We start from the raw sequence: 22057 nt of genomic DNA, 5'->3' as shown, positions 1-22057 counted from the left end.
GCCAACATGGTGAAACCCTGTCTCTACTAAAAATACAAAAATTAGCCGAGCGTGGTGATGCACGTCTGTAATCCCAGCTGCTCAGGAGGCTAAGGCAGGAGAATCGCTTGAACCCAAGAGGCAGAGGTTGCAGTGAGCTGAGATCGTGCCACTGCATTCCAGTCTGGGTGACAGAGCAAGATTCCATCTCTATCTTTTTAAAGGTTATTTACAACATCAAGTCCAAGATAATTTATTACAATTGTATATTTTCTCTCTACCATTTGGGAAGATATAAAGCCTATTTCTATTTATTTAGCAATTACCCTTAACATTTTAATATTCCTACTTAACTGAAGAACATCTGTAGTTGGTCAGTATCTTTATATCTTCTGAATGATACAAGGACCTAAGAATCAGTCCCACCCAGGCTTAACGGTAACTGTGGATCAGTGTTTGAATTCTACTTTTTTATCTTTAAAAACTAAATGTAATTATTCATTTTTAATTGTATCTTAATCTTTTTGCACTTCTGTTTTAAATGCTAAATAAAAAGATCTCTTCAGAAACTACCAAGGAGAAGTATTAAAAATTTGCAATAAAGATTTGGGAGGGCATGAGACAAAATCAGTATCTCATAAGTAGTTCCTGAATAAGATCTGTTCTTGCTTACTTGTCACACATACCTGCAAAATGTCTGGTACAAGAATATGCACAGTAATATGAATAGCAACTGTTTTCATAAAAACCAACAACTGGAAACCACTTAGGTATCCATAACTATGTTAATGAAAACAACAAACCTTGGTATGTTTACATTATAGATACTACTCAATGATAAAAAGAAACTGACTACAAACACACACGACAAGAATAAATCTCAAAAATACTACACTGAGTAAAAAAAAACTCTACACAAAATAATATATACTGAATGATACTAATCTATAGGGAAAAAAAAATTAGAACAGGGGCTGCCTCTGGATGAAAAGGGGTGAAGAATTTTATTCTACATAAATTTCATATTGAAAGAAAAAATAAACAAATATTAAAATCTAGTTAATAATATACATACTGAAGCATATAATTTCCAACTTATTTGGAAATGAATCCCAAAAATAAGACCAATGACAGACAGATATACTATGAGATCAAGTATAGAATCTGGGTAGTAGGTATATTAGGTTCCTATTACTACTGTAACAAATAACAACAAACTTAGTGGCTTAAAACAACTCAAATTTATTCTGTTGCAGTTCTGGAGGTCAGAAGTCCAAGGTATCTGCAGGACTGCATACCTTCTATAGTCTCCGGGGGAGAATCCACTTCCTTGCCTCTTCCAGCTTCCACTTACATATGTTCCTTGGCTCATAGCAATTTACTCCATCTTCAAAGCTAGCAGCATAACACCTTCCAATCTCTTTCTCTTTGACTATAACCTCTACTTCCACTATCACATCTCTTTCTCGGACTCTGATTCCCCTGTCTCCCTCTTGTAAGAATGCTTATGAGTACTCTGGACCCACTCGAATAATCAAGCATAATCCCTCCATCTGAAAATGCTTAGTTTAATCACACCTACAAAATTTCTTTTGCCATATAAGGTAACATATTCACAAGTTCTTGAAATTAGGACATGAACATGCTTGGGTGCCATATTCTGTCTACTACAATGGGTGGATGGGTGTTCACTGTGAAGTTCTTTCAACTATTACGTATGTTTGAAATTTTCCTAAAATGTTAGGGGGAAAATCTAAGAATGCAGGAAAAGTACTGCCATCAGGGTAAATGTGAAAACCAGTAACTGTCTTTTTCTAATGAAAGTAAGGGACTTTTTCCCCCTTTTTAAGAAGAAAGCTCTCTTTTCAATGAGGAATTTCATTGTTAGTATTATGTATTTTTACATTTGATTATTAAAAACATTGTTCCTCTTCATCCAGGGATGGCATCTAGAGGCACTCCAAATGGTCCAGCATTTGACGCATCATCGTGGGCTTTCCTACAACACAGCCTCTAACAAAACGAGTTTGTCCCAAACCCCTGGTAATAGAATTGTTTACCTTTACACCAAGAAGGTTGGGAAAGCACCAAAATCTCCATGTGGCATGCCTCCAAGTAGACTTCAAGGAGTTTGTTATGTGAGACCTAAAGTTCTTATGAGGTTGTCTTGAAAAAACGTGTCAGCGGAGCCTATGGTGGTTCCACGTGTGCTAATTGTGTCCATGACAGGCTCAAACATGCTTTCTTCATCAAGGAGCAGAAAATCCTTGTGAAAGTGTTGAAGATACAAGCACAGAGTTTGAAAGCTAAATTTTAAAATAAAGCTTTCTTGGGTAATAAAAGAAAAAGAAGAAAAAAAAACACTATTCCTTTTCTAATCTGAAATTTTTCAGAAGCTTTTTAAAAGAGGCATATTTTTTAAGTAGGAAATATAAACAGACCAAAGTATAAAATTTAAAACATAATAAAACAGAATATTGTTTTAAATGGTGACCAGAAGTTGTTTCACTTAGGAAAGAACATTTTAAGCTAATTTTAAAAAACAGTTTTTTATAATACTTATCCAAAATACCATTTTTAGCAGAATTTCATCTTAAAACAGGCTTTTATTACACTAATAAGTAACTTTAAATAGGATGAACACTGTGGTATTTAAATTTTCTTATTGTAACAATAAATTTCAATATTTTTAAATCCTAGAACAATATTCATATAATATAATAAAAATGTTGTTTCAGCTTTTTCCCTCATTTATAGTTTATTTTCAGAAAGTCAGTAAATTATATTGATTCTTCTTTCTGCCTCTTCTGTTCTATCTTCATGGTCATATATACATCCTAGTGAACTCATTTCTATATCATTATTGCAATAGTTTTATGGTTTATTTTTTTCTCTCCAGAATCTTCCAAGTTCCAGTCTATCCTATATAGAGTTAAAATTTAGACCCATACAAGTCTCAGAGATAAAATGCTTTTTAAGGGGATTTGCACAATATAGATAACCTGCTGAAATCAACATTTTTTACTTTTTTTTATTTTTTATTTTCTTTTTGAGACAGAGTCTTGTTCCATCACCCAGGCTGGAGTGCAGTGGTGTGATCTTGGCTCATTGCAACCTCCACTTCCCGGGTTCAAGCAATTCTTGGGACTCAGCAGCTGGGACTACAAGCATGTGCCATCACATCCAGCCAATTTTTTGTATTTTTAATAGAGACAGCATTTCACCATGTTGGCCAGGCTGGTCTCGAACTCCTGGCCTCAAGTGATCCACCTGCCTCGTCTTTTACAATTTTATACTAGACATATGCTTTAAGAAAAAATCCCAGTTGCCACTTTTTAAAATAAAGATATTTGATTCTTTCAACCCAGAATATTTACTACATACATTTATTTTGTCACTTAATCATATACTGCTTTGTTTCATTATTTAATCATTTCATAGGCATCTGTATAATAACCTTAACAAAAATGTAATCTCCCCAAGAGCGATTCTTTTTCATCAGCCATGTGTCTAAAGAGGGTGCTATCTGTGCACTCCCAGGGATTCAATAAATACTAGTTGACTTATCAGGTACTTAATCTGAAAAACCCCTCTTTTATTTTGTGCTTTAGTTTCCAAATTCTTATTTCCCATTCCCTGATCATTGACTTAATCTGTCCTATTCTCTTTTACTTCATTAATTGGACTATATATTTTATTTCTAAACAAGAGGGATTTTTACGTATTTTTTATTCTTTAAAAAACAATAAACTAAACAAAATCAAGTTTTCTTATTTAACAAAAGCATTTTAAAAAGGAACTTACCCTTCTCATACGCAATTCTTCTAATGCTTCCAGTAAACTTGTTTTGAAATCTAATAGCTGAATAGAAAACAATGTCTCTGAAGAACTTTGAAGAGTAAAAGTAGATGATGACTCAGTATTGAAGTTGTTTTCCATATTAATATTTATTTCCTGTAATGTAAAAAGGTCTTAACTGAAAAAAAATAATTTATCTAGGTTTTTCAAGTAAAAGCATAGTTACCATAAAAATATGACAACCTGTATCCCATAATCTGCCAATTTCAGCACTGATTAACAGTTGTGCCATCACTCCACTCTAATGCTGACCAAAAAAACACTTTGCAACAATGGTGTTATTCTGTTTCTCTATGGTTGAAGCCTTTTCTGGCAGCTGAGTACGCTCAAAGGCCAAATTTTCCTCACAGTCTTCTAAAGGCTGGGTTCGTGACGTTGCAGGTAAGTTGCTTCATGCCAAAGCTGGGATACACATTCTGCTTCCTAAACTTTGCCTTGACATAAAGCTTCTTTGTGAAGATGATGTGAATAGTAATATGAAATCTTTAAACTCAACATAGTTGGAAGATGAAGGCTGGAAAAAATGTCTTTTATTAAAAACCAAGATAGTTAAATACCTTTCTCAACCCAGAAAATGTACGAATCAGGCTGCAAGAAACTTTTCAACTTTTCAATATGAAACAATTATCAATTCACAGGTAGTTGCAAATGAATGTACAGTGAGGTCCTATACACCATTCACTTAATAACCCCCGCAAATGTTAACATCTTGTATAACAAGAGTACAGTATTAAAAATGTGCATCTGACTTTGGTACAATCCATGGAGCTTATTAGCGCTTTACCAGTTATACATGTACTTATTTGTGTGCATGTGTCTGTGTGTATATATGCTTTTGGCAAGTTTATCATATTTATAGCTTCATATAACTATGACCTCAATTTAAGATACAGAACTCTAGCATCAATACAAGCTTCTTCAAGCAGCTTCTTTGTTGTCATACCCACTCTCTTCCCCCATCCTTAACTCCGAGAAAATACTAATCTGTTATCTATCTCCGTAATTTTGTTATTTCAAGAGTGCTCATAAATGGAATCACACATCATGTAACCTATGGCTTTTTTTTTTAGGTTCATCCAAATTGTTACATGTATCAATAACTCATTCCTTTTTATTGTTTAGTAGTATTTTGTGGTATGGATGTATTATTTACTTAACTACTCACCCACGGAATAACATTTTAGTAGTTTCCAGTTTGTGACTATTATGAATAAAGGTGCTATAAACATTTATGTACACATTTCTCTGTGACCATAATTTTTCATTTCTTAGAGATAAATGCCCAAGAGTAAAATTGTTGGGTTGAGTGAATATTCAGTCCATTTTTAGTTGTAAAGGAAACTGCCACATTATTTTCCAGAGTGGCTGTACCATTTTCCATTCCCACTGGCAATGTGCAAGTAATCCAGTTTCTCCAAATTTCTGCCAGCATTTGGTGTTATCACTATTTTTTTTATTTTAGCCATTCTGATGAGTATTATACTAATAAGCATTCTCCAGAGAAACAGGATAGGTATGTGTGTATATCCATGTGGGGGGGTGTATGTATATATGTGAAAGACTCATATGCACATATATATAGACACAGACCTACACACACACACATGCAGAGAGAAAGAGACATTTTAGGGAACTGGTTTACACAATTGTGGGGACTGCCAACTCTGAAATCTTTAGGGTCAACCAGCAGGTTAGAGACTCAGGAAAGAGCTGATGTTGTAGCTCAAGTTCAAAAGCAGTCTGGAAGCAGAATTCCCACTTCCTTGGACAACTCTAATCTTTTTCTCTTTTGGCCTTCAACTGATTGGATGAGGCCCACCCACATTATGGAGAGTAATTTGCTTTATTCAAAGTCTGCTGATTTAAATGTTAATCACAGCCATAAAATACCTTCACAACATTATCTAGACTGGTATTTGGCCCAGCATCTGGGTACTATGGCCTAGCCAAGTTGATACATAAAATTAACAGCAGTGCATGTGCATAAAAGAAACTTTCTAAAAGGAAAATTTTCATTCCTGAAAATGATGAGGTATGTTATTTGGACCAATCCTCCTACTAAAAACAACTAAAAATTCTAAATAAAACATTTTAAAATCTTCTCAAAAGCATCAAAGACTGAAAAGATAATAAAAAATTATGGAACCAAATTCTAAATTCTAAAAGAGACCAAGAACCAAAAAGTAGACCAAGCACTAACAGCTATCTTTACCCTGTGGGGATTTGACAAATGAAGCAAAATTAAACTATAGCTTTTATGAAGTCTGATTTAAAACGTATAGAATTCAAATTTAGGGCTTACCAAAATCTAATAAGAGACTCACTACATTAAGTAGAATTCAAAAGAGTTAAACTCTCAGGTAAGGCTGAACCAAAAGTAACCCACCTTCTACAGGAGAGGTGCCTTGGTGCCAAGCAAATAAAGTATAAAGGAAAAGAAAAGGGAGGGAGAGACAAAGAAAGAGAAGAGGAAAAAAGTCTTATCCCAGAAAGTTGTAAACAGTTTAATTTCATATTAATTTTTAAATAAAAGCTGCTTCATAGGATAGTGAAAGAAACCTCAATCTATTAATATAATTTAAAATGCTTCCAGATTGATAATACCCATAAGAACTTTGCAGATGCAAATGAAAATTTATTCTAGAAGAATACACTTAGCCAGGTGTGGTGGTGCACCCCTGTAGTCCCAGCTACTGGGGAGGCTGAGGTGGAAGGTCATTTGAGCCCAGGAGTGTGAGGCTGCAGTGAGCTTTGATCATGTCACTGCACTCCACCATAGGCAACAGTGTGAGACACCTTCTCAAAAAAATAGAAGAAAGAAAGAAAAAAGAAAAAGACAAAGACAAACAAATAGAGACATCTGCAAGATGTCTGAACAAGTACTTCACAAAAGAGGATATCCAAATGGCCAATACACCCAGGAAAAGGTACCTAGCTTCATTAGTAATCAAGGATATGCAAATTAAAATGCCAAGATTCCACAACATACCAGATCAGCCAAAAATTTTAAAGTCTGACATTACCAAGAATTAGTAAAGAAATGAAGCAATAGGAACTCCCAGATACCATCAGTATGTAAACAGGTAAGACCACTTTGGAAAACAGTTTGGTAGTATTACATTGAAGATATATACTCTTTATGTGTGTAACAAACCTCCCCAAAACATAATGACTTAAAATAACAATGATTTAAATATTTTTTGCTTTATTTAGCTCCGGATTCTGAGAAGATTACTAATTTGTGCTGGGCTCAGCTGGATGGTTCCTCTGTTCTCTGCTGGGTTTATTAATGAGTCTGTGATCAGCTGCCTGTCTGAAGAGTCTGTTTCTAGGGGTTCGCTGTCCACTGTGGTATAAGGACAACTGGACCACATATCTCTCATATAGTAAGATAGTCTTAGTTTATTTATATAGTGGCTGGACTGGGTTCCAAGAGGAAGAGCAGAACATTCAAGGCTTTCTGAGACCCAGGTTCAGATATGGAGTAACACTGCTTCTGTCACATTCTACTCATCAAAGCAAATCACAAAACCAGCCAAGATTCAAGGGATGGAGAAATACACTCCATCTTTTGATGTAGGAAGACACAAAATGAACATTTCAAAGAGTGTTACTACAGAGAGGGGAGAAATTGTGGCCATTTAAACAATCCACCATGTTTGACCCACCATGCTGGGTCAAACATCCCTATGACCCAGCAATTGCTCTCTCCCATATTTATCCCTACTCCCATTTTTATCTGTCAAAATCTTACCCATCTTTCAAGGATCCACTAAAATATCTCTTCCTCCAAGAAGTCATTTTGGTCTCACCAATTAAAGTGGTCCCTTCATATTGCTGAGCAACCATTACAATATGTAACTATTTTATTACGCAATACATTTTATATCTGGAATCCTTGTAATGTCCCAAAGCCAGTGGCATATATTTTAGATTTTTATTATGGTATCCTTTCACTTCCAGTGCTGATTTCTGTATTAGTTATTGCTGTATAACTAACCACCCAAAACCTAATGGCTTACAGCACTAATTTATTATTTGTCATCATTTTGTGGACTGGCTGGGTTGTTTGTCTGCTGATTTTATGTAGGCTGTTTTATACAAGTTTATTCAGTTGTTAGATTTGCTTAGTTAGGGCTGAATTCAGCTGGAAACACTGGAACTTATGGGTGTCTTTCTTCACATGGTTTTCACCCCAGACTTCTACGTAGCATGGTGATCTCTGAGGGGTATTTTTAAGAGTTCAAAGGCAGAAACTGCAAATCCCCTTGAAGCCTACACTGTAGAGCTCATGCAGTGTCAATTCTGCCACATTCTATTAACTAAAGCATTTCATAAAGCTATCCTAGATTCAAAGGGGTGAAGAAATTGATTCCAATTCTAGATGGAAGAAACAAGGTCACATTGTAAAGGGGTGTAGATACACAATGGGAAGAATTTGTGCCCATTAAACAATATGTAATAATATATAAATAATTACCAGATAAGAGAGGTTCTTGTGTTTCTAGAACAAAACCAGGATGCTATGAAAAAAATTCCACAGTCACAAAGAGGGTGGCAGAAAGACTGTTTATGGAAACTGGAAAAGCGATAAAGAAACTGTTACTGGAGTCTGCAAAGACGTCCAGAAATAACTGGACAAGGTATGGTCTGCAGTAACTTGAAAGAGAGAAAATGTACCTAGTCAAATTGTGGACCTGACTAAGGTGACTTCTAGGCAGAATACTGGAAGTGTAAACTGACTTTTTTTTTAGCTGAATATTGAAAGTATGGGAAGAGAGATGAAGTCAAAAAGAAATTGTTCAGGTTCATAAGTCAACTTTGGAGGATATACTACACAAAAAGGCCCAAGATGTGCTGGGTTGGAAAATAAAATCGTTTAATATCCAATCAACAAAAGTTTTCACAGTAAGAAATAGCTCAAATAAATATCAAAACACAGGTAAGAATGTTAAGAACATTTTAAGACCATGGAAAAATTCAAGGCAGCCTTACACAAGGATCTCAAGGGCATTATCTTAGAGCATCCTGACATGCCCAAGGTAGGAGAAATCTGTCCTAAAAAAATTGACTTTGGAGAAAAGATTCATAGAAACCCCAGAAAGTTTTGTGTTTGTTTGGTTTTGGTTTTTTAAAAATTGTACTGGCAGCAGCACTGCCAGCTTGGACTAAAAAGGACTGACACGGTTAAAAAGAGGCCTTTGGACCACCAAAGAACAATGGGTAGAAAACAAGACTAAAACAACAACCATTTGCAAGCAGAGGCCATGTTTTATGGAAAAGGAGGGGCCTTTCAAGCAGCTAAGCCAAGAATTCAAAGGTATGGCCAAGATGAAAACAATGTACTAGGGGACCATTCCCTGGTTGCGGAATGGAGATCTAATCAAGAAATATCCCATGCCCCTGATAACTTGTGCCCACTTGTATTTCAGAAATGCTATGAACTAGTGACTGCTAAATGTCACTATTCCTCCCCTTTTTGAATGAAAGCATCTACTGTGGTTATCATATCCCTGTCTCACCACTGTGTATTGAATGTGTGAGAGGCAAATACTTTTTTAGTCCATAGATCTCTGGATCAAGAGGAATAATACTTGACAAGCTGCAGCCAAAGAGCATGAACCACATTCAAACCAATGCAGATCAAGTAACGCTGGACTTTGAGCCCAATACTGTTTGAGGTTGAGATTTTTTGAAGTCTTGGGACGAAAGTGAACATGTTTGGATTGTGTGAGAAATGTAAAAGAGGTAAACTGATAAATTGCTTAATGGTGACAAATTCGTCCCATCATCTCATTTGAAATGTAATAGGGTCACTTCTCCATTCCAGAGATGAAATCTATGTCTCCACTCCCTTGAAACTAGGATTGCCTTACAATTTGTTTTGGTCAGTAGGCCTTGAAGTCTTTGCTCTTTGAAAATATTGCTCTGAACCTGCCATGCCATGTCATGCAAAGAACGAGAAGTTCAGAGTCAAAGACTACATGGAGACAGGAGGCCCAGCCATCCCAAATGTCCCAGCTGGGGCTAACCCCCACAACAATCTACAAACTCAGGTGCAGTTGCAAGAGAGCCTAGGCAAGACCAGCAGAAAAACAATCCAACAAACTCACAAAATTAGGAGAAATAATAAATCACTGTTATTTTAAACCATTAAGTTGGAGGTAATTTGCTATGTAGCCACAGATTCAATATTTTTAGTTTAATTTTTTTATTCTGCTCTCTACATTGTCTCTTTTCTCCAAGTTCCTTTTCTCCCATTTGGTTTTCATCTCTTTGTGGTTTTCTCAAATGTCAGATGATCCTCAGCTGTCTGTTTATATTTATAAGTAATGCATTAGTCAATATCATAAAAAACAAAAGCAGGGGGACTGTTCTAGCTTAAAGAACAACAAAGAGACATGACTACCAAATGCAATGTAGGAACTTTAATTAGATCCCAGATTGAAAAAACAAATAGCTATTGAGGGCATTTGGAGGAAAAATGAGGATATTCGAATATTGAGTATAGTATATTGAGAAAATATTCCTAAATCAATACTAGATTTCTTAGATGGCTATAAAGCAGAACATACTTGTCCTTGTTTAAGTAGATACAAGTTTCAAGTATCTCAGAGCAAAGTATCATGATGCTTACAAGTTACTTTCAACAGATTCAGGAAAAAGAGGTATATATAGAGATAAAACAAACATAGCAGATTTTTAGTAACTGGTGAAATCTAGGTAAGGTTATAAAGGTGTTAGTTATTCTATTATTTGAACTATTGAAGTTTGAAAATAGAATGACACACTATAATCAAAAAGACAAATAATAACAAATGTTGACAAAGATGTGAGAAATTGGAACCTTCATAAACTGCTGGTAGGAATATAAAATGGTGCAACCAGAAAACAGCCTAGGTAGTTCCTCAAAAGGTTAAACATAAAGTTACCATATGACTCAGCAATTCCATTTCGATTCCCAAGAGAATATTACACACAAATATTCATAACAGCATTAATCATAATAACCAAAAAATGGAAACAACCCAAATGCCTATCAACTGGTGAATGGATAAATAAAATGTAGCATATCTACAAAATAGAATGTTAGTCCACAATAAGAAAGGATGAAGTAATGATACAAGCAACAACATGGATGAACCTTGAAAATGTTACATTAAATGAAAGAAGTCAGTCACAAAAGGCCACATATTTAATAATTCAACTTATATGAAATGTCCAGAATAAGCAAATCCACAGAGACATAAAGTAGATCTGTGTTTGCTTAGGTTGCAGGGTTGAAGCGGGATTGCAGAGGAATAGTGAATGACTGCTAATGAGTATGGGGTTTCTTTTTGAGGTGTTAAAATGTTCTAAAATTGATTGTGGTGATGGATAAACAGCAGTGAATATACTAAAAATTACTGAATTGCACACTTTGAATGAGTCAACCATATCGTATGGAAACTACATCTCAATAAAACTATTCTTAAAAAGTGGAATGATACATTAAAAATTGAATGGAACCAGGAGTGGTGGCTCACCCCTGAAATCTCAGAACTTTGGAAGGCTGAGGCAGGAGGATCACTCGAATCCAGGAGTTCAAGACCAGTCTGGGAAATACAGTGAGACCCCCATCTTTTCTCTTTCTCTCTCTCTCTCTCTCTCTCACACACACACACACACACACACACACACACACACACACACAAAGTCAGGCATGGTGGCACACATCTCCCGCTACTTGGAAGGCTGAGGTTGGAGAATCACTTGAGCCCAGGAGTTTCAGGTTTCAGTGAGCTATGATTGCATTGCTGCCCTCCAGCCTGGGTAACAGAGCAAGACCTTATCTCAAAAAAAAAAAAAAAAAAAAAAAGTGAATAGAAGCACTGAGGGAGGGCTTATGGATTGATAGGTTTCACTACTAGGTGATCAGGTAACAAAACAGATTTTTCATTAGGGGTTCACCTCCGTAATGTCAATATGTAGACATATTTTCTCTCAGGTGTTTCATTTTCCCCAGAAAACTCTCCATTTTCCTGTCCTGAAGTTTAAAGAGAAGAAGGTAGGGAATTTTATCTGGCAGTATGCCTTCTGACAGAAGCATGATAGTAGAAGGTAAGGATTCCATAGTTCAATGAGTAGATTTTTACTTAATTTTCATTTTCAGCCCCATGCTTCATCCCTGTCATCTGCTTTATCTGGTGTACTCCTAACTAGAATTGCCATGGTTCCATTTTTCCAGCACACAAACTCTCATCTTCTGCAGGGAAGGAGACCTGGAAAGGTTCAAGTACTTTATACATATATTTTCAGCAAGCCTCCCTTTTTATTCCCAAGTCTTATTCCTGCCTCACAAAGTACCTGTTGTTTCCAAGTGCTAAGCAAACTTCTGAACTTTTAAGTCAGTCACAATGCTCCTCTATTTGCTTTCTGACAGATTCTGTTAAATCATCACCTGTTCTCTTTTGTCCCTGTGAGTTAAAACCCTTTTTATGCATTTTAATGAACGTGAGAAAAATAAATGGATGTGGTCAATCTATCATCTTTAAAGTTCTAAAAAGGATTTCAAAACTCATCTCCTATTTAATTATATAAACTCTACCATGCATAGAACAACTTGAACAACATTGGTCCTCAAAAAATACATGATGGCATTTCAGAAAACCATGAAAGAGATGAAAAGCAAATATAAGAAAAGGAACTTGGAGAAAAGAGACAATGTGGACAGCAGAATTTAAAAAAGTAAAACTAAAAACATTGAATCTATGACTGTATAACAAATAATTCTCAATTATGTAAAACAATTATTATTTCTCATAATTTCATAGAACAGTTGATTAAAGAAACATTGATTAGCTTCCTAGCATATGTACAGCACAATGCAAGTTTTTCAGGATAGTGTTCACAATCTGGTTGGAGAGACAGACATGGAAGCCAACAGCGTGATAAGCACCAGAACAGAAACATATACAAAGTACCTATAAAAATACAAATGACAAAGCAATTAATTCTGTCCACAGGAAGGTTTTAAGGAGAGTGTTATGGAAAAAGTGATATACATCTAGGCCTTAAATATTCTCTGACAAACAATATGAGGAAAAAAAAACATTTTAAAAATTATATGTTTATATAGTTTATCATTTACATTAAATACATCAATTTACCAATAGAACTGTCTACCAGATGGTGCACCAAATATAGATGATTTCTTTGCCACTCAGCTTTAGGAGCCAGTGTTGCCACTTTAGCCACTGTTGTATCCCCCAGAGCCTAGCAAAGTATTTGGAACACAATAGACACTGAATAAATCTTTCAGTTCAAAAACATACCAAATGTATTCCAGCTTTAAGGCCTACAGGCTTGCTGTTCCTTCTATCTGGAATGCTCTATATCCATATCTTTACACAGAATTTCCTTCATGTTTCTGCAGTCTCAGGTCAAATGTTACCTCTTCAGTAAGCACCACGCCTAATCACTCTTTAGCATATTATCTATCCTGTTTTATTTTCTCCAGAGCACTTACCATTATCCTAAATTATCTTAAATTATGTTGATTATGTGTTAATTTTATTTATTATACCTCCTCCTTTAAAATACTAGTTTTGTGAGGTCAAAATCTCCTCTACTTTGGCCATGCAGTGACTTCAGCACCTAGGACATGACCAGATATAGCATAATACATGAGATTAAATAAATATTAGTTGAATATTAAATAAATCTATCTCACTTACCTAGTTCCTGAGGGTATTTAGTTAGTGACCTCTGCTTCATTCAAAGAGCAACATATTGGGAATCCTTTAATATTAACAAATCTGTTTTATTAACAATAAAATATTAACAAAGCTATGTTTTCACATGCTTTGACCTTCTTGTATCTCCTTTCTTATTTTATCTCTTAATTTATTTCCAGCTCCAAAGTTCTATCACACAACTGCCATGTGACAGATTCCCAATTCATCTTCAGCAATTTCTAAAGTACTCACTTGCATTTTTTCACATCAAATTTAACAAATCAAAATGTGTACTTTTTCTTCTCTCTCAAGTCTTTTTGATTTCATTGTTGTCAGTAGTATCTTGTATTCTATTTTAATCTCCAGTGAACATTCACAAAATCTTTGACATCTTTCTCTTTCTCTCTCTCTGCTTCTCCACCTCTTGCTCACTTTCTCTGTCAACCACACTGTCACTTTAACTTTCTCCTTCATCCCCTAAATCTAATCTCTAAATGGACTTGTTTGTTCTTCCTTCTAATTTGCTCTTAGATTCATTCTGCATCACTACTCCTACTGCTATCAATCTAGTCAGATCCTCATTACCTCAGACATGAATTATAATCACCTTTTTCTGTTATCCCTTTATTTAATCTTCTCTCCCATTTCAATCTATTGTGCATATTTTCTCCAGAATTATTTTGCAAAACATCACCCAAACCTCATCAATTTCCAAAGTCAAGAGAATTCTTTTTGTATACAAATCAAGCCCAAATTCCTGTGCCTAATATTTCAGGGTTCCTCAATTTCTAGTTTTATCCCCTTGTTCAACTTTAATCTTCTGGCCCCAAACGACTTCCTCTATTACAGTTTCCTTACTATCTCCTACTAATCCATGTTCATTTTCACCTCTGTATCTAGAATAATTTTTTACTCACTCCACTTATCTATCCATATTTTATGCCCATTTCAAGGTGTCTTTTCTCCAGGAACCCTTCCCTGGCCATTCTAAACCACAATAACCCTTCCATTTTCTAAATTCATGTTGTGTGCTTAAATTCAACACTATAGTTTAACAAGAATTCTCCAATTCTTTGTATGTTCAATCTGCCTCTCCAATGGGATGTTTCTGAAAGGCAAGAACTGTTTTACTCTCTTTCATTCACTCCCCCAACTCCATGGCATATACATATACGTATACATATGTATATATATACAACCCCTTATCTAACAAAGCAATTTCCCTTATATTTTTCCTTTGATCCTCAAATTGCTTCTCTGGGGTTTATAGAGTATTTCTTCCTACAGAGTATGGTTTAAAAAAAAAAAAAATCATTGAACTTAAAGTTAGAAGTCTTAGACTTGAGAAAAAACTTGACTACTTTCTCTATGTAATCTTTTTTTTCTTTTCTTTTCTTTTTTTTTTCTTTGAGACGGAGTCTTCCTCTGTCACCCAGGCTGGAGTGCAGTGGTGCGATCTCAGCTCACTGCAGCCTCCACCTCCTGTGTTCAAGTGATTCTCCTGCCTCAGCCTCCCAAGTAGCTGGGACATAGGCACACACCACCACACCCAGCTAATTTTTGCATTTTAGTAAAGATGGGGTTTCACCATGTTGGCCAGGCTGGTCTCGAACTCCTGACCTCAACAGATCTGCCCACCTCAGCCTCCCAAAGTGCTGGGATTATAGGTGTGAGCTACCACACCCAGCCATCACTGTGTAACCTTGAAGAAATAAAAACCAGTTTTTCTAAAACTGTTTCCTAATCTGACAACAAATGTTAAGTTTAATGCAAAAATACATGCTCATATTTTAAAAGATCAGCACTGTTGAAGGCTTACAACAGATTTTTAGCTGGATTAACAACCCTAATAGGGTAAATTAATAAATAATTCTGAAGAAAATACAGGAAAAATCTACAACTACGTCAGATTTCACTTTCTATACTATTGAGACTCTTTAGAAGTTATTATTATGTATAATAATAATATTTTAAACATTACTAATATTTTATAAGAAAGGTATATTTCTTTGAATAGATCTTATCTATTACTCATATTCCAACATATACAAAAGAGATTTAAGGTGATGATTTAAGAAGTTTGCTACATTTGTATTTGTGATTTTTATTTATAAAGAAGGCTAAATTATTTTCATCAAACTGTTCCTTCTATTTTCTATGGCAAGTCAATGTCAAAATGTTACTCATTTATCAGAAATACACTTTAAAGTGCATTTGTTATGTGACTTGGTATGTGTTTCTTGCTATATATAGACTATTTGTCTTAAATACTCTACATTCAAAATCATTAGCCAAATATCTTTGGAATCTGGGAATAGTATCTCTTTATGTTGAGAGCAGAAAACCATATTACTTATCTGCTTAATAATAAAAAATGTTAAAACAACAATAAAATAATAACATTTCATATTATTATGAAATAAATAAGTGGTTTTCAAAGTGCAGTTCCTGGACCAACAATATCAGCAACACTTAAGACCTTGTTAGAAATGAACATTCTCAAATCTATCTCAGATCTACTGAGTCAGAAAATGGGGGTAAGGCCCAGTAATCCTGTGTTTTAACAAACTACTAAAGTGTGACAACCACTGAAACACATTAACATGAGCATGCAAATGCTCATTTGGTCACTGGATGTTTTTAAAATATGTACTGGAAATTTAAATTTTGTCTAGAAAAATATTTTTTTGTTTTCTTGTTTTAATTCATCAAATGCTGAGTTAAAGAACTAGGCAAAACTGCGAGCACTGTAATCTGGCCTTAACAATAGAACTGAGAAACTTGAGGCCAGTTGTAATCTTTTGTATTAAGAATCAGAGAAGGCCGGGTGTGGTGGCTCCTGCCTGTAATCCCAGCACATTGGGAGACCGAGGCGGGCGGATCACCTGAGGTCAGGAGTTCATGACCAGCCTGGCCAACATGGTGAAATCCCGTCTCTACTAAAAATACAAAAATTAGCCGGGCATGGTGGCAAGCGCCTGTAATCCCAGCTACTCGGGGGGCTGAGGCAGGAGAATTGCTTGAACTTTGCAGTGCGCTGAGATTGCACCATTGTGCTCTCCACCCTGGGGGACAAGAGTGAGACTTCGTCTCAAAAAAAAAAAAAAAAAATCAGAGAAAACTGATGCTAAATACCTAAAAATGTGCAAATATTCCCAAAATATGAACCAGGACAAGTAAGAAGAAGATTAAGTATTTCTCCATTCGGTAAACTTTAAAAATGTATAACTGGAGTTAGGAGTGTTATGAAAGGAGCAAATAAGCAAAACATATGGTAATCAATCCTATGGTCTTAAGTAAACAATCTCTGGGCCAACGTTCCAACTGATGTGCTAGGACAATGTCCCATGAATACATTGCAGGTATTCATGTTCCATGAATATGTTACAGGAATTAACAGTCATTGATTCTCTCAGTACTGCAAACTGCTAGGCACAGCCTGGGAAGACCAAAACACCTAGGGCTAGTTGCAACCTGTGAAGAGTAGTTTTGTCCACTTGCCTCTCTGTACTATACAAATACTATGTTATTATTTTCTAATTATGCCTTCATGTGGGGCAAAAAAAAAAAGGAAGAACTTTTCTAACCATTTCTGCTAACTCAGTGAGTAGGGTACTTTCAGTTCCAAATACAGAAAACACAACTTAAGCTGGCTTTAAGACAAAAAGTAAATGTATTGGCTTATTTGACTAAAAAGTCTAAAATTAGGTTTGACTTCAGACCAGCAATGTGACCAGCACCTTGATTGTTATCTTTTAATGTTTGCCTATGCCACCTCAATATTGGCTACATTCTCAATAGGCTGTCAATTAATAATGCCAAAAGGTTATAGGCAGCTACTGGAGCTAAATATTTTCTTGTTCCTTCTTCCAGCAAGAAAAAGAGAGTTTGTGTCCTGACAAGAGTCCTAAAGTTCCCATTTACGCCTGTTTGGATTACCTTCCCATTCCTGAACCAATTACCCAATTACTAAGCTTAGGAGAATGACTGAAGCACAGTTCAACAACAGTAATCTTTGGAGTTAGAAGTGAAGTCAATCCAGGTTAATCTCAAAAATATCACATGCCTAAGAAAGTGAAGAGGACTACTTAAGGAAATGCGAGGTGCTGTTATCAGGAAAGGGTAAGAATGTATGCAGGTTAATAAACAAGAGCTTTCCATAATAGCTTACCATACATCTCTAAATGAGCTAAAATACAAAATAAAAATAATCACTCTTTTTTCTTTGGATTAAAAGTGAGCACCTCAATGGTAATCTAAAAAAAGTATATGTTAAAATAACACCAGGTTGGGTGCGGTGACTCATGCCTGTAACCTCCGCACTTTGGGAGGCCGAGGCAGGCAGATCACTTGAGGCCAGGAATTCGAAACCAGCCTGGTCAACATGGCGAAACCCCATCTCTACTAAAAATGCAAACATTAGCCAGGTGTGATGGCACATGCCTGTAATCCCAGCTACACGGGAGGTTGAGGCATGAGAATCACTTGAACTCAGGAGGCAGAGGTTGCAGTGAGCCAAGATTATACTACTGCACTCCAGCCTGGGCAACACAGGAAGGCTCTGTCTCAAATAAATAAATAAATAAATAAATAAAATAACATATTTACCTATCAAATTAGCAAAGGTTTTTTTAAAATAACAGTACTGTACTAGTTAAAAAATTGTAAAAGAGGCATTCAAATAGTTCTGGTAGAAATGTAAATGGAAGCAATCCTTTCAAAAAACAACTTAGAATGTCTCAAAAGTCATAAACTATTCTACGCTGACTCAACTTCTAAGAATCTATTCAAAAGAAAAAAATCCTAAATGCAGAAAAAGTTTTACGTTAACAGATGTTTATGACTAAATATTTACAATAAAAAACAAGAAAGAAAAGTTGAAAACAACTTAAATGTTCAGTAATAGAAAAATAGTCAATTAAGTTATCACTAATAGAATATATGTAGCCACTTACATAATAATGGCTAATATTTGTTGAGCACTTAATACATGCAAAACTGTCTTCTAACTTCATATTTAGTTCTCCAAACAACTTTATGAGATGTTTACTATTACCATTTTCATTTCTAAACAAGAAAGCTAAGGCATAGAGAGATTAAGTGACTTGCCCAAGGATATACAGTAAGGTGGAACCAAGACATGAACTCAGCAATCAGGTTCCAGGGTTGTACTCTTAACTACTACATTACAGTGCCTCTCAAAAGTTTATCCCCAGCCTGGGAAACATGGCAAGATCCCATCTCTACAAAAAGTTTAAAAAGTTACCCAAGTGTGGTGGTGCGTGCCTGTAGTCCCAGCTACTCAGGAGGCTGAGGTAGGAGGATTGCTTGAGCCCAGAAGGCGGAGGTTGCAGTGAGTCAAGATCACGCCACTGCATTCCAGCCTGGGCAACATAGTGAGACCCTGTCTCAAAAGAAAAAGTGTTTATGGAGTTTATAACAGAAAATATTTATGTTAACACTTTGTTAGAAACATCAACAATAATAAAAGCAGGACTCAGAGTCTTCTAATTAAAGATAGTGGATTGAACAGAGGTATTTATCTCCAGTCTAATAAAATGACAGTGGGTGATTTAAGGCATAAGCCTTACAACAAACAAAATGGTATCTAAGACAAAAACAATAAAACTCTGTTTTTTAGCAGACAGATAAAAAAGTAGAAATATTTATCGCACCTGAGAAAGCTAAGCCAGCAATGGGGAAACCTGAGAAGCAATTAGATTTACATTGCTCTCTAGTCTTTCTCCCCTCCTCTGCCAACAGAGTCTGCTGATCCCAGGTGCCTCTAAAGGTGAAGATAAAGGTGAAGCCAAAAATAGGATGATTACTTGAAAGTGAGTTTAAGAAGACCCACAGATTCCCTCTCTCTTTCTGGTTAGGCAGGTGACTGCCCTCTCTCACCTGAGCAGAAGATTGGAAGTTGTTCTGATCATGACAAAACTGAGCCTCTGGAATGGGTTCATTGGGATACCAGGTGCAGCTGAGAAAGGGTCGGGGTGGCTACGATATAGAAAAACGTGTATATCAAATACTGAGATATCCATCAGTCTTCCTTCTCCACAGCTCCAACAGCTGCTAACAGCCAGATAGCTCTTGAGGCAGCAGATTGGAAGTGTGTGTTTTCTAAGGCAGGAGTCCCCAACCCCCAGGCCACAAATGGATACTGGTCCGTAGCCTGTTAGGAACACCCCAAGCCATGCAGCGGGAGGTAAATGATGGCACGAGAGCAAGTGAAGCTTCATCTGTATTTACAGCCACTCCCCATTGTTCGCATTTCCACCTGAGCTGCCTCCTATCAGATCGGGGCAGCTTTAGATTCTCATAGGAGTGCAAACCCTGTTGTGAACTGTGCATGAGAGGGATCTAGGTTGCATGCTCCTTATGAAAATCTAATACCTGATGATCTGTCACTGTCTCCCATCGCCCCCAGATGGGACAATATAGTTGCAGGAAAACAAATTCAGGGCTCCCACTGACTCTACTTTATGGTGAGTTGTATAATTATTTCATTATATATTACAATGTAAAAATAATAGAAATAAAGTGCACAATAAGTTGTAATGTGCCTGAATCATCCTGAAACCATCCTCCCCCAGTCCCAGTCTGTGGAAAAATTGTCTTCCACAAAACCAGTCCCTGGTGCCAAAAAGTTGGGGACTACTGTTCTAGGGAATTTGACCAGGCTAAGAGAAAAGACATAATAATATAACAGGAGTTTCCTCACAAAATATTCTAGTCAGATAACCCTAAGATGAAGTCCATAGTCAATAGACTATATCCATGCATACATAACCTCCAATTCACTTTCTGGTACCCCATTGTTAAATACAGAGCAGAGGGTGAAAAACCAATAGACTTTTAAGGGAAAGTGTCTAATTTCAAAGACAAAGATTAAAACAAACTGAAATTTTAAAAACCAATTCAGAGGAAGCAAACATTAAGCAAAGGAAACTCTTTCAAAATAAATATTATTAACATTCTTTTAAAAATTATTTTCTTATCCATAGTGTTCAGTACAGCATCAACTTTCTTATGAAGAGAGTGTATATTACGTTGATGAAAAAAAGATGCTTCACAGAAATAAACAGTTCCTATAAAAACTAAGATAGTGGAAATGAAAAATCCAATAAAAGGATTAGAAGACAAAGTTAAAGAAATCTTGCAAAAAGAAGCAAAAAGTCAAAGAAATAGAAAATGGAAGAAACAAAGATTAGAAAATAGGAGGATTAATCCAGAAGTCCCAATAACTGTACCCTAAAAGTCCCAGAAAGAGTGAACAAAGAAATTGGAGAAGTCATCAAAAAGTTTCTAAATAAATTTTCCCAGAACTAAACAATACAACTTTGCATATTAAAAGAGCTCATCAAGTGCCAGCACCAACACACATCATGGTGAAATAACAGAACACTAGAGGAAATGAAAAGATCCTATATGCTTCCAGAAAGAAAAAAAAAAATTCTTACAAAAGATCAAGAATTACACTGGAATCTTCAATATCCATAATGGAAGCTAGAATAAAGAAACTAAGCCCTCAGTTTAAAGGGAAAATGATTACCAGATTGTAATTTTAACAGCCATGTCAACAATGAAGACAGAAGATATTTTCAGATATGCAGTGTCTAAAACAATTTACCTTCTATGCACCCTTTCTCAGGAAGTTCCTTAAGGATTTCTGTAAGGAGGAGAAAGGCGCAGGATCCAGGAAACAGGGGATCCTTGTCTTAATCTGTTCAGATGACTATAACAAAGTATCAGACTGGGTGGCTTATAAATAACAGAAATTTATTTCTCACAGTTCTGGAAGCTGGGGAGTCCTAGATCAAAGTGCTAGCAGATTCAGTGTCTGGTGAAGTCCTGCTTCCTGTGTCCTCACATGGTGGAAGGGGTAAGGAAACTCTCTGAGGCCTTTTTATTTTTATTTTTTAAATTTTTTTTTCCTGGGGTCTTTTCATAAGGGTGCTAATTCCATTCAAGAGGATTCTGCCCTCATGACCTAATCACCTCCCAAAGGCCCCACCAAATACTATCACACAGGGGATTAGGTTCCAACGTATGTATCTAGGGGAGACACAAACATTTATTCTATAGCAATCCTATGCAAGAGAGGAAAGGAACCCTAGCATGGTGAAGGAAGACAGCAAGAGGACACCTGTACGAAGATAGAGAGCAACCAGTCCAGATTAAAGTGGTTTAATAGGCTCTGGTGGCAACTTCCTCAACACAATGATATTAATAGATTATCAACTGTTTTTAAGTTACTAATAAAAGTTTTATGTAACTGAGAGAAGTCTAGAGTTGAATTAGTAATTAATACATTAAAAAAAAGCAGGCCAGGCACAGTGGCCCACGTCTGTAATGCCAGCACTTTGGAAGACCGAGGTGGGCGGATCACCGGAGGTCAGGAGTTCGAGACCAGCCTGACCAACACGGAGAAACCTCGTCTCTACTAAAAAATACAAAATTAGCTGGGCATGGTGGCGCATGTCTGTAATCCCAGCTACTTG

At 36.1% G+C, this 22057-nt stretch overlaps 1 protein-coding gene and 1 pseudogene across 1 annotated transcript in view; one reads left to right on the top strand and one right to left on the bottom strand.

The window, feature by feature from the left end:
• Positions 1-22057, bottom strand: part of CCDC73 (coiled-coil domain containing 73) — a 170649-nt gene that overhangs the window by 138302 nt on the left and 10290 nt on the right. Inside the window, exon 2 of the mRNA XM_037999541.2 lies at positions 3784-3933. Coding sequence (XP_037855469.2) covers positions 3784-3918 — 135 coding nt within the window. The 5' untranslated portion in view covers positions 3919-3933. The remainder of the gene's footprint in view (positions 1-3783; positions 3934-22057) is intronic.
• Positions 1205-2296, top strand: LOC119624382 (large ribosomal subunit protein eL34-like; annotated as a pseudogene).

The sequence above is a fragment of the Chlorocebus sabaeus genome, chromosome 1, assembly GCF_047675955.1.
Source record: "Chlorocebus sabaeus isolate Y175 chromosome 1, mChlSab1.0.hap1, whole genome shotgun sequence".
Taxonomy (NCBI): Eukaryota; Metazoa; Chordata; class Mammalia; order Primates; family Cercopithecidae; genus Chlorocebus; species Chlorocebus sabaeus.
The sequence above is the reverse complement of the archived record's forward strand: the minus strand, read 5'-3'. Positions and strand labels throughout refer to the sequence as shown.